Raw genomic sequence first — 14,518 nt, 5'->3', positions numbered from 1 at the left:
GGCACGGGTCAGCTCTCCATCCCTCACACAAAAATGCGAACTTTTGGGGACAAAGCTTTCAGTGTGACAGCCCCCACCCTCTGGAACTCTCTCCCCATAGAGCTCCGCAATGCACAATCTCTGGACAGCTTCAAAAGACTTCTCAAAACCCACCTCTTCACCAAGGCCTATGGCCTCTAGCTACTGTTATGTTCCATTGTTGTGTTTATTTATGTCTATGTTAAGCGTCCTTGGGTTTCTTGAAAGGCGCTATATAAATCCAAGTTATTATTATTACTATTATTGACTGTCCACTCATTCAGACCAAAGCAACAGCCAATGAAAATGTCTTGATTGAGGACAAAGTATTATATATTATATAATTTAATGCTTTTTGAGTTACTATTTTAATTTCACAGTTCATAGTTATTTTTTTTTTATTCATTCATATGCCTTCATAAAGCCTTTAACAATGGACACTTTGGACCTCCATAGAAGAGCAGCCCCCCCCCCGCACCCAGCCCTGTCTATGAGACCGCCGCTGACTGTTCTCTGACTTCCAGCCCTTAACCACGTGGTGGATGTCAACCTCTTGAAATGGGATTGACTGTGGTTTACTGTGGTCTTCACAGCATCGCACGCCGGTTGGTGTGTGCGGTAGCTGCATTCATGACCGGATCCTGGTGGGAAATACTGAATGAATTTAACTAAGAAGATAGTCAGGCTGTAATCTCCTACAGGCCACTACAAGAGTCAGAAGACACGGACAAGAACAGGTAGGCTCACCTGTCGCGCACATCTTTAGAGTCATGGATTATAAATGTACATCATGATCTACTTTAGCCTCTCAGTACTGAAACACATGTTTATGTAGGCACATCACTATTATCTTATCCTATAGAAATCTTATATATAACAGCAGCAGCTGAAACACTGTAAGTCTTCATGGATTTTATTAGTGCTGAACTAACGATTATTTTTGATTAATCCAATGATTATTTTTCCAATTAATCAATTAAATTTTAAGTCTTTGAAATAACAGAAAGTAAAATGACCCTCAGAGAAGGGGACTCCTTCAGACATTCAGTTTACTGGGATGTAGAACAGAGAAAACTGCAGCCAGTTGAGAATTTACTTAAACAATAAATTATCAAAGTTGTTGATTCATTTCTGTGAGTTGTCAAATCAGATGATGGACACACCATTTCATCACTAGACTTAATGCTTTCCTAAACGTCTTTTTATTTATCTCATATTTCTCATGTATGTAACTGCTGATGTTTTTTAAACATGTAAATACTGACGGCAAAATAGAGAGTCAAACTAAATAAAGTCACTATAGCAAATGTAAAAAAAACAAGCAGCCTCTGATATCAGTGTGTGAATGTGTTTGTGTGAATGTATGTGTGAATGGGTGAATGCTGACATGCAGTGTAAAGCGCTTTGAGTGGTCAGAAGTCTAGAAAGGAGCTATATATTTACCGTTTACCTATAGTCAGCACCATTCTGTATGTATACTGTAACCCTTAGAGGATTATTCAATGACTGTTTCTATATGCTGTGGGCTGGGATCATGAGGGCAGCTCTTTTGGTTTCTTATTTAGTCTTTTTGCCCATCTACACAGTCTGGACTGTGACCTAACATCCATCCATCACCTGTGCAGGTCTCAGGACTATGAACATTCAGTCTGCCATCAACAGAGAGGTCTTCATCCCTCGTGATGAGCGAATGTTGGTGGTAGTGGAGGTGCGGAGAAGGAAAAGAAAGAGAATGTCCTTCCTGCCGACTGGAGCCAAAGGAGACTACACCACATTCATCTGTGTTTCAGGTAAAAGACTTCCCTTCATTCAGTGAAAATGAGCTAAGCATTCATAGTCTGTAAATGACCATGTAGCACTACGATGAAAGGGGGTCCTCGGATCAGTAACAGAAGCTCTAATTGGCCAGTTAATCACGTAAGAAGTCTCTGTTGGAGGTTCTATGGCTGCCCGATTCAGGCTGCACGTTATTCATCAGAGAGTTTAAAGTGTGGACACAATAGAAACGGTAAAAAGTAGAATGAATGAAATTACAGTCCTTCATTTACATGTTAAAGAGAGAATAGTGAAATAAAATTATTCATTTTCACTAATACTGATCATTTTAGAACTTTTCTTAACAATACTTTTTTAAAAGCATCAAATGTACAAAAATGAATTATAATGAATAACAATGGAAGTCTAAGTAGTTCCATCAACATTGAGCTAAAATAGACTTTCATCAGTTGTTGCTCCCTAAATATGTTTATGTGTAACTGTCGAGGACCTCTGGCGGCGTGATGCTGTTACACTATGGAAACAGACAGATACTCATATGGGTTATTTCTTTTAAACATTAAAAGATTACATTTTTGGCATTTTTCTTATTACTTTTTGATAGTGATAGTAGTGATACAGACGAGGAACGAGGGAACAACAAGAAGAGGTATGATATGCCACAAAGGGCCTCCACTGTTGGCCTCTGAGCATCACTCTCATGGGTAGTTTGTAGATGAGAGAGAACGGCTGATTCACCTTCCTCGTTTCACATGCACATTAAGCAGCCAGTCATGCAGTCACATTCACACTCTAGACATTTTTTTCATCATTACTTTTTTCAAACTAAGCCTGTTTTTGTGCTGGTTAAACGAGGTTGTTGTGGCTCAGAACAGATGCATTGTTGAGCGTTGGTGCATCACTGCAGCCATTGTTTAGGAGAATACAGGGTTGGCAGAGATGCAGGAGTGGAGCTGTCAGTGGGCATGGAAGATAATCACATTAATCCCAGTGACAACCTTCTGATCCATCAAAAGTTATAACGCCTACCATATAGAATAAAATACAGAGTTAGTAAGATGTAAAAACTTGTTAGGATGTAAGCTTCATCTGTGTAAAGCAGAATTACAGAATCCTTCCCTCTTATTAGTAATGTGTCCAGTCATTTCTTTAGTTCACTTAAAGGGACTGTTTGTAAGATTCAGAAATGTCTTGTTAACAGCTTCACCTGTGGCCGTTAAATCAACGAAAGTCAGCGTTGAGCTAGGCTTGTGCTCGCTCTACATAGACATGAACGAACATCGCTCAACACAGTGAGGCGACACACGTCAGCTAAAAGCAAAGCAAAGTAATGTTAGCTGACCAGACGAAGGTCTCTCCATGAATCAATGCTGATCTTAGTGTTGGCTTTTCCTGCCTCAGCCTCCTGACCGCGGCCGGAGGGAACGGGGGAGACGCCGGAGTTTTGGTCTGTACAAACGTCCACTGTACATTCACTAGATATTCTCAGAGCTAAACTAACTCTTCTGCAGTGTGGAGTGAGCGCGCATGCACGTGAGAGTGGAGCGAAAGCGCAAGAACGAGCGCGGTGTGTGAGTGAAGGCAAGCAGGCAGAGGAGCAGAGTACAGCAGAGACTCTGGCCCTGGAGACCAAAGCTACGGTCTCCCCCCGCGTCCTCCGACCGCGGCCAACACTGTTTAACAGACGGGCTTCACTAGATACAACCAGGAGGTTTTGGTGCTTCACTGTAGTTTGTGTTGGAGTCTTGTCTGAACAGCGTAGACACACGCGAGCGCGCATGGAACACCGACCCGGATTGATTTATACGTGTAAAAAGTTACAAACAGTCCCTTTAAACAGAATAAGACCAAAACATTAAAATAAAATAATTAAAACCCTTTGAAAGCCATTTTTTTCAATAGTGCCCTAATGTTGGAGTCATGGTTGGTTCATGTCTTGTATCTTTTACAGACAGTAAAGTATTAGTTATTTTTCTTGAAAAGGGTATGTACAGTTGTGAACATAGGACAAGTGGATTTTTTAATTCCAACTGATATTGAGATATGCACAAATTTAAACATGCATCATTTTGTTTTCTATTTTCATATCGAATGGGAAGCTTTCTGTTCACATGTTCACAGATATTGATTGAACTTTCTTATACCATGGGAATAACATATTGTTTCCCTTTAACCTTGCTTACCAACAACAATATTGTGTTTGTGTAGAAAAGGAAGAATCAAAGAGTTTTTTCAGGATTACAGGTTTATTTCTAGGATAATGTTGTAGATGACTGGATGAAGAATCAAACATGTTAAACTTAACTAGTCACCTATCATCTCTTGCCTAAAGCTGGCGGCCACACTCTAGTAAGCCTTTTCACCAATGCTCTAGGGATGGAGAGATCCAGTAATCACATCATATAATCAATTCCAGATTGAGTTATCACACAGGGAACCACCTGAGAACACCGTCTTGGCTGGAGCCCATGGAAAATGTCTGCATGCATGCTAGTGGTGTGACTCTAGGGATGGCAATCAGTCGGTCAGTTAGTCTACCACTCTGGTCCAGACTGAAATATCTGAGCAACTACTGGATGGATTGACATGCAATTGTGTACATATATGCATGGTCCCCAGAGGACCACCAGCAGCTTCCCTAGGTCTCAGTGCTCAGTATATCAATTCTATTAAGAATTTTACATTCCACTACAAATGTGCTTAACAAGAAAATAACAACAATTCACAATGGCAAAAGGTCATTACAACTGCAAGTGGCAGTTCGCGGGTTCAACTTTTTATTCGCTCAACAGAGGGAAGCAGCTGAATGGCCAAAATCAAAGCCGTGAGCAGCAGTGATCGGGTTTTGGGCTTCACAAAGCAGAGCCAAGTCATTTCATCTGGTTTAATTCTGTATAAAGAAGGAGTGAGACCAATCACCCCCTTGTTTCATCCTTACAATGTATGCAGCCTTTCTGTAAGTGTACACTCAAAGTCCTGACAGTCATATTTCTTGGCATTTTGGGGACGCTTCAACAGGTTCATTAAAAATATCCATCAAGTTTGGTGATGCTGGGACGAACTCATTGATTTATGGTCAAATTTGCGTCAGGCCCATGCACATATTTGTAACTGGTGGCGTCCCCTATAGAGTCATTTCTAAATAGTTTTACACACGTGATTCAAAATTGTTATAAAACGTATCCTTTGAGGTTTGTATTGATTGGACAAACAATTTCTGGTGTTACGTGCCCTTTTAAAGTTCATTGATTAATATCTTCAAAACGCAATGGGATATCAACAAGCTTTTGATAACTTTTGATAGTCTTTGTCTAATAATGTATTATAATCCATGATGTTTGGTAACAATCGGACGCACGCTTTAGGAGATGTCAAAATGTGTTTTTCAAAAAAACACAAAGAAAATCTGTCCAGATTTCTGTGTGGCATTTCCAGTATCTTCTGGGCCGCTATTATGTAAACTGGTTGTACCATTTTAAACTACTGTATTATTGAAGGCTTTCAGTAGGGATATCATATTTTGTGTATGATTTGTTAATCTAGTGACCAACACAAGGCCACATCAGCTCCTCATTACAAAGGTGAAGCGGTTTGGAGGCTCCTCTTCCTTTACCAGAAGGTCCAGTGGACGGTGGAGCAGCTCCGACAGGTCAACGGCATCAACCCCCAACAAGGTCGGGCAGCATTCTGACATTCTGCTCGTACCATTAGTGGTCAATCTCTAATAATAAGTTAGACTGTATATATACTGTATGTTGAATTGTTTGCCGTCTTTGTTGTCCTGCCCGTATCCTGCCCTTCCAGGATAGCCCAGAGTTTGACCTGGTGTTTGACAACGCTGTGGACCAGTGGGTGGCCAGCTCATCAGCGGAGAAGTGTATCTTTGTGCAGATCCTGTACCATGCCTGCCAGACCTACTGGGGGGGGAAAGCAGGGAGTCTAGGCAAGGTGTCCCGCCAGAGGAGAGTGAGTCAGTGCGCTCAGGTCGGAGCTGGTCCCAGTGACTCCTCACCAGGTTCTGCATCCAGAACCCTGCAGGCCCGACGGAAGAGCTACAGTCCTCCCCAGACAGACAGAGTTCATCAACTGCCAATCCAAACTCACAGGAGGTAGTGTCACATGATTACTGAGGTTTATGACACATATATGTAAATAAGCCCAGTTTGTAATGTGTTCTTTCAGACGCCTGCACCATTGAATCTGGTCATCTACCGCTGCAAAGCCTTCATGAATCGCATGAAGAATGTAATGGTTGCACACCAAAGATCACCTGCTCGAGGTAAGGCAGTGATTAAATGCTGCTTAAATCATGCATTTACTGATCATATAGGTTTATTCATTATGGCCTGTACTACTTTACCTCTGACAACAGTCGTATAATGTCTGGATATGCTCTGCAGGAGCTTTGTCAAGTCTGAGAAAATAACCCCGATGATGTCATAGTGATGTCATCTTGGAGACTTTCTATCAGAAAGCCAGTGTGATACACTGGAGGTGTGGAGATTGAAATATGTGGATATGCAACAGGCAGGGAGAGATTAATGACATGATGCTGTCGGTTTTGGAGCTTGTCCCATACTAGGGACTAAAAGTCCTCGACTCTGACCATTCTGTCCCCAGTTTGAATGTGACACTAAATTGCTTGAGTAATGAAGTTTAAGAGTTTGGGTAGCACAATAGCTCTTTGCCAGAATGTATCCTCTTAACTATTTATTAGTTGTGTACTGTAAAGGATAAAATATTGCAGGTCTGCACATTTCAACTCACATCACATCATGTTAGATTAGTAGCTGGAGGAAACCCAAACTCTTAGAGTAATTAAATCCATGACCCTTTTTATTCATTCAGTTCACTTGTCTTTAAAGCAATTAGCATAGCATTAGCGCTGCACCTATTAACAGCCTGTCTAGTGCCAGCATCAGACTACACTATATTCTTACCTTTGGTCAGATTGAGTCGTTGGACTCCGACCAATCACAGCTCAATGGGCCTCATTCACCAATTGCCGTTAAGAAGAAATTCCTTCTTAAAACCCACGTACGCAGTTTTCACAAAGATTCTGACATTCACCAACGTTTTCTTATTTGGGATTTGTTCTTAGGTAAGAACAGAATCGACACACACTCAACAGCACTCAACTTTTAATGTTTTTAATATTTATTTTCTCTATTTTACAAAGCATTATGGTCTTTTAAAATAAATAAACACTTAACTAAGACTTCAATTCATATCAATTGAGAACCATGCCATCCAATAGTGGTTGGTCATGCTAGTTATAGGAGCAAAGGCCTGTTTCTGCATCCTAGGCTCACATAGAGGCGTATTTACTACTGCTGTAAAATGTCGCAGATCGTGCCCTGAGGAGGGAATGCATCTTCCAGGACCATGTAGATCTATTTGCAGAGAGTGACGAGGACATTTGGGATGCTTTAGGCTTCCAGGAGCTGTCCTCAAGGAGCTTTGCAACAGTTTGGAGCCAGCACTGCGGAGCCATAACCAGGCGGTCTAACACTGTACCACCACATGCAGGTACTCTCTACCTTGTGCTTTTTAGCCATTGGGACATTTCAGAGGGAGCTGAGACAGGGTGGACATATCACAGGTGGACATATCACAGGCATCCCGTGAGTCCCGTGGATGGAATAAATTAAACTGGCCACACAGTACATACAATTCCCATATACAGCAGCAGATCATAAATCTTCATCTGATCTGTGACTCCCAGAACCACCTTCTGAATGTGGTCTCCCACTTCCCAGGAGGTGCACCACGACTCAGTGGCATAAATATCGGGTGTGGCGCACCGAGGCCCAGAAGCTGACAGGAGCCCAAAAATCACCTTCCTACACAATGCACTTCTGTTACGTCATGTAGACAAACCACGTAGTCGACCTAGCAGATGTGAAATCCAGATCAGACTGGAGACGGAACCACTTCCCTTCCACATGTTTAATATTGTGATATTTTCTGGAAATGACATCCAATATAGCCACCAGCAGGAGGAAACCTTCAGCTCTCTGGTGATCTCCCTCCAGCCTGCTGACACCTTATTTAGCTTGTTGTAGTGAAATGAGGAGGTATCATATAGATAATCAGGCGCTCCTGGTCCATTGAGGAGATTTCAAGGCGAGCGACAGGAATAAATAGAAACAGCTGGGCGTCTGACAAAAGTTCAGCTCTAAACGGCGTGACACATCACGCTGCGTTGCTCAGGGCCGGGACGTTCCCATAAAATAAGACATGGTTCTTAAGCAGTGTTGTTAATGGATGAGTACTGGTTTATCTTTGTTATTATGGAGTGGGGTCAGAGATTTAAATCTATAGACCTGTTATTGTTACGTCTAATCTGTGTCTGTGAGAACATCTGGCCGCTCAGTCCAGGGCACGCTGTTAAATGTGGTGCTCGGCTGCTGTCCGGGGTGCTGGTCTAACACTGGTTTGCTGTATGGGAGTTGCAGTACAACTGTACGCATAAGACATGAGTGATCTGTGAGCCATTACTCAGCCTGTGTAGACAGCTGTATTGATTGAAATAGAAACGATCTGTTCCATCAGATGCATGTTGAGGTGGGGAGAGCAACATTCTTTCAGGATGCTCAGCATCGCTAGCTACACTCCTAACAACATCGAGAGATGATATCAGTTAAATCCATTAAAAATCTCTACAGAGAATATGCTCATTGGAGTCAAGGGTCAAACATTACCAACACTTTTCTTCACTAAGCAGGTTTGGCCTCTGCTTCTGCAGGTCATATCATCCTGGGCTCGTGTCTCTCTGGATCCTTTTCCCTTCTGTCTTTTGTCTATTGTCCCCACTGTGCTGCAGCAGAAAGACCTCTCTGTAATGTGGCCGTCAGATGAGAGGACACTTTGTTTATTTCGGGGTGGTTGACACAATAGTCGGTCTTTAGAAAGACTGGGCTTTGAGACTGACAGGGAGCACGGTGCACCATTGAACCCGCTGACAGGGGCAGTGTAATGGGTGGGAGACGTGCCCGGCTGCAGAGAGGCACCAAGTTACAGTTCAAAAGCACCTCATGTTTAACCTCAGTCGACCTGTGACATGTTGTGCTAGTGATAATGACAGTAGTGTTGTTATGTTATGTTTTATTTTTTTATATTTTCTGGGTCTCTTGCTTGTATATGACAAAATGGCTCAATAGCGTCCCCTACAAAATTGCTAAAATTGAGCCCCTCATTGTGGTTTCACCTACATGTATGAAGTTTGGTGGGCATATTTATCATGTCCAGATGAACAGAACAGCCTCTTTGAGGTATATCTTAAACCCAACAGGAAGTCAGCCATTTTAATTGAATGTGCAATTTTTGCCATTTCCAAGCATTGTACTTTAACAAACTCCTCCTAGAGATTTAACCCGATAGACTTCAAATATAGTCAGTACAGTCTGAAGACCTTTGCGATATAAATTTATTACAAGATTAAGCTTTCATGAAATGATGTTGCCGTGGCGTGGTGGAGAATTTACATGATTCGCCTTTAAACAACAAGCTGTTGTAACTCGAACTGTAACTGAAACTTGGTCTAATCTGCCCCAAACATGACCTACTTCATAGCGGTCCAGGCCTGAGGACGTCTACATGACAATATTGACTCAGAGTCATAGCGCCACCTACTGGCAACAGGAAGTCAGTGTTATGATTTACATGAAATTAACATTGTATAGTCTACATTTAGTTGCACATTCTTTAGCACCACATAGTGGATACAGGAAGTGATGCGAATTTCGCAATACGTCATTTCCTGTGCCACTCAATCCACGCAGGAAAATAACGTCTAACTTGTGCGTGCAGTTTCCGATGGTCTCGGAAATGTACATTTCCTTGAACTTGTGTCTTGCCAGCACCCCCGACGTAGGCAAAGGAGTGATGGCCCCGATCATCGCTGCTTGCAGCTTTAATTATTACTATTGTCGTCTTATGCCGTAGCTCAAATTGACGTGAGCTGGAATTAGCTAGAAACATGAAACTTGGCCCAATAACTGGAAAAAAATGTGCGAATGCTTCCCAAGAAGTATTACCTAGTCCTATTGACTTGAAATGTGGCACATGTCCAGCTCAATGTGCTCTACATAAAAGCCTGTTAGACCGTAGAAGTCTGCTGTGATGGGTTCTTTGCTAATTTGCATAATGTGAAAAAACACTAATATGAATAGAAGTGTGTGATCGGTCTCACTCCTTTAACAGGATTAAACCAGCTGACCTGACATTGCTCAGCTTTGTGTAACCTGAAACCAGTTTAATGCTGCTGGCTGCTTTCATTTTGGAAGGTGAGCTGCTTCCTTCTGATTACAGAGAAAGGTATTGAACCCTGAATTGCCGCTTGGGGCTGAAATTTAGTTTTTAATTGTGTGATTTCCTTTTTAGACACATTTAATGAGCATAGTGAGAAGGAACTTGATATCCAAGAACTTCATCGACATTGACTGCTTCTGTAATTGTTGTGCATGTGATAATAAACTATTTGAAAATGGGAACTTTTTCCATGCTAATTGCAGCATAGATTAGCACGACAAATGTTTTGAAAAACATTTATGTCTGATTTGGTACGGGAACATGGTATCATTGGTATTCCTGCAGGATTTCTGGGCTTTCCTAGCCACATGGCTCTAAACAGTCATCAGTCATCAGTCTCAGTTGTTGAGTATATTGCAAATGGAAAAACACCTTTGGAATATATTTGAATCTGCACCAGCAATTTTGCATGTTGTAAGCTGAAGTGAAACTTAAGGTGATTGACATTTACCAGCTGTGATACCCTGAGATCATCCAAGGTGATTGTCAGTAACTGTCAGACTGTATGCGCACAGATCAACCAGGCCGGTCTGTGATGGTTCACACTCAGAGATTCTCTCCTCAGTCTCTCTGTTCATCCATCCGTCAACACTTTGGCCTCTACTTGTTGGGATATTGTTCTCTGGACCAGATTGCCATGAGATTTAGTGTGCATATCCCATATGACTTGAGTGATGCTGAATGTTAATGTGGTGTAATGTGTGTTTCATTTGGTAATAGGAGGAACATTTATATATGGGGAAGACTTTGTTCTATACAGTATTTTATAGTTTTTCTTACATGCAATACTCTGCCTTCTCGCTAAATTTCTCTTTACATACTTTTTCTTTCTTTTGTTTATGAACAGGTCAGCCAGGCCAGCGTGTCACAGGGAGCACTATGGGTAATGTAGTCCACAGGATGAATGTTGCTCTTGGGGAGCGTGGAAACAGACTGACTCGTGCTGAGGACAAGACTGTGGAGCTGATGCACAAAACCCAGCAGTTTGCAGACACTGCTCACAAGGTGACATAAACATACAGCTATTTCCAACATTATGTTCCTGCAGTAGAGGAGGCTGCAGTTTCAGGACTACATTTCTAGGACCGCCCAAATAGTTTCTGTCCGCTGCAATGTGATCTCACAGAATTACCCTATGTGAAATGACCACGACTACACAGTGGTGGCAGGTAATGTATTATGTGCCGCCACCATGTAAACAATTTGGTTGACAAAACAAAACTACTTTGATAGGTTTAGACAACAAAACAAGGTTACGATGTTGTAACCCTAGTTCTATAAGCACAAGTGGAGCCTTATACTGGACTTTATACTCACCTCCAATCATATGGACCCACAGTATACTGCATACCTGGCAGCACACATCGCTGTCTGCATCCTAAACCCTCTTCAGCAAGCAGCGTAGGAGTGACAGGGCCTGCTTGTTAGAGGACTCCACCTGTGCTTCTAGAACTACGATTACAATATCTTAACCTTCGTTCTAACTCACACAGGCTCCGCCCTTTACTGGACTCCAGTGGGTGGAGCCAGAGATGTATGCACGACCTGCCGTGACATTAGATTGACCCAGCCACACTGATCCGGACCGGCTAGAGGTTAGTCGCCACAGCACACCTGCTTCTTTATAACCTTGGCCACCACAGTGGAGAAGTAGGGGGCCCCAGCCAATCCAGATAGTACGCAACTGAACTGGGGTAGAGCCATGGCCTAACCCTCCCCACCCACAGCAGAGGAAGCTATGCTCGCCAGCACCTACCCCTTATCCCCCTCCCCACCACAGCAGTGGAGCTATGCTGCAGCACCTCACCCCTTATCCCCCTTCTCCCCCACCACAGCAGTGGAGCTATGCTGCAGCACCTACCCCTTATTCCCCCTCCCCACCACACAGCAGTTGGAAGCTATGCTGCAGCACCTACCCTTATCCCCCCTCCCCACCCACAGCAGTGGATGCTATGCTTGCAGCACCTACCCCCTCATCCCCTCCCCCACCCACAGCAGTGGAGCTATATGCTGCAGCACCTACCCCTTAGTATATATATAATGTGAAATTTGAGACTATTGAATGAAATCCTGAATATATGGAATGAAATGTGAGAATATGGAATGAAGTCCTTAATATATTGAATTAAAACTTCTGAAATATATGCAATGAAATCCTGAATATATTGAATGAAATCCTGAAATATATTGAATGAAATCCTGAATATATTGAATGGAAACTCTGAGAATATGGAATGAAATCTGAAGTCATCACGGCGCTGCTGCTGTCTTGTGTTTTAGGTCATTATCCATACAGGTGTTGGCGCTGCTAGATGTGTGTGTCACTATGAGCGAAATCAGCACGAAATCTAGTATCAGCAAACCTAAATAATGAGGAGATAATGTGAATGTGTGTACCATCGGGCCAAAATAATACTGATAAACATATTCAATCGTGGAAGAGTAATTGCAGAACTGAACTAGTTCACTAAAGTTGGAAAAAATATTGACAGAATTTGTAATTTCCCGGATCAATAACTTCGAAACGAAATGTTGTTACAACACCAACGAGGGCTCTTTTCTAACCGTAGTAAATGTAGGGTAAGGTGTATATATATATAATTATCTATATATCTATATATCTATTTATATATATACTATATATATAGATTTTATAGACATTTTTTTTTTTACATTTTGACTGGCTAATAACACGCAGCCTATTGTGGGTAAACAGGTGGTCAGCACAGTTTATTTATTAAGATTATTTAAACTGAATTAAAATGGTAAAACACTGTGTATTCACTAGTATATAAATTAGTATATAGAGACAATGTCGGCCTCATTGAACAACTGGGTCCTAGACATGCCGTCCTGACACTGGGAGCTTCTGCTATTGCAGGAACATGCTACTCGCCATTTCTACAACATACACCTTTTCTACAAGATAAATCATTTATTATATATTAATTAAAGATTATAAAGTTCAGATTTTTAATATGTATTTGCATTGTTGTTTTCTTGTTGTTGCAACTAACCTATTTGACGTGGTTTATTCCCCATGCAGCTTGGCCTGAAGTATTCAACAGTAGAGTCTGTTGGAGGATCACTGGACCTCTTCAGGATGTTAAAGATGAATCCTGTAAACATGGACACTAACACCGTCTGATGAAGATACATACAACTCTTTATTAAAGTACATAACTGAGTTGCAGCAGAGAGAACTAATTACTGTGTCCTGTCCCACGGTCTGAGGATCATCTGCACTGTGTTCACTTTGAATGTTCAGCCTATTGTCAGATGAATCTCCTTGACTCTATATGACATTTGTTTTTGAAGCCACTGCCACACCTTCCTGTGACAGTCATTGAATTGCTTTTACCCATCATCATTACATTGTTTGAAAAGATGTGTGCCTAAACCTAAGACCCTTGTGGCGACAGGCAGTAATGTTCAGGGTGAACGTAGTTCTATCTGCACATGGTTTTGACTTAATTACACTAAATGTTTGACATTACTCACTAGCTGCCATCATTCTGTGTTCCTAATATGTTTTGCGTTAATATACACACAAAGTATTTGTCATATTGTGTAATATCTATGTTCATGTGGATGGTCCTGAACACTCAAACTGTCTTATATGTTGTCTTCTGGTCCGTTCTTCTGGTCTGTGTCTGTCTGTTGGATTAGTTTGTCTGAGGTCTTGTCTCTGAGAGTTGAGTGAAGGTGGTTCAGGTACGTTGGAGTATATTTGTCATTGAGAGGACTTCTGAGCGATGTGAACTGAAAGTGGTCTGTGTAGAACAGTCGAGTGACAGGAGGTCAACTGTTGACTTTAGTTGAAACTCTTCATGTTTGCATCACTTCTTTCAGTAACTCGGTGTAACAGTGATTAACGGCGGGTGGGAGTCTTTGAGAACTTGGATACATTAATGGAAATAATTCTAACCAAGTTTTCTTTTCTTTTATGTGTGTGTTTTGCTTTTTGCCTACACTTTAATGTGTGTGATGTAGCCTAAATGTCTCTGATTTATGAACCATTAAATAAGCCTGGACCTGTTTGTTGAGCTGTGCTTTGTATTCATTCACCAGATGATACTCAGCTCCACATCAGCTGACACAAACAGTTGAAATGTAACTGAGCACATTTCAAATAGAATAGTTCATGTGAAACTAAACCCTTTCAGACCCATTGTAATGGACATCCTGTACAGTATGTATTGGTCACAGACAATGAAAATACCACTTCTAAAAATGTGACCTTGCTCAGTAAGTATACAGATTTAATTTAAAGTTACTGTGAGTAACTTTTAACTGATCATGAAACAGTCTCAATGATGTGTGTGACCTAAGTATTACCTGTGTATATGATATATATACTGTATATATATATATCATCTGTGCTTTATATATATATATATATTATATATAA

At 41.5% G+C, this 14,518-nt stretch overlaps 1 protein-coding gene across 1 annotated transcript; it reads left to right on the top strand.

Moving 5' to 3' along the window:
- Positions 1–578: 578 nt before the first annotated feature.
- On the top strand, positions 579–14,147 carry stxbp6l (syntaxin binding protein 6 (amisyn), like). Its single transcript, XM_037750323.1, is given in 10 exon segments — positions 579–755; positions 1,644–1,808; positions 5,338–5,412; positions 5,415–5,473; positions 5,599–5,856; positions 5,858–5,903; positions 5,977–5,987; positions 5,989–6,073; positions 10,955–11,112; positions 13,154–14,147. Coding segments are annotated over 9 exon segments (948 nt in total). The 5' UTR covers positions 579–755; positions 1,644–1,654; the 3' UTR covers positions 13,256–14,147.
- The last annotated feature ends 371 nt before the right edge of the window (positions 14,148–14,518 follow it).

Source organism: Sebastes umbrosus, chromosome 18 (assembly GCF_015220745.1).
Source record: "Sebastes umbrosus isolate fSebUmb1 chromosome 18, fSebUmb1.pri, whole genome shotgun sequence".
Lineage (NCBI taxonomy): Eukaryota > Metazoa > Chordata > Actinopteri > Perciformes > Sebastidae > Sebastes > Sebastes umbrosus.
This window is presented reverse-complemented; position numbering and strand designations above follow the sequence as displayed.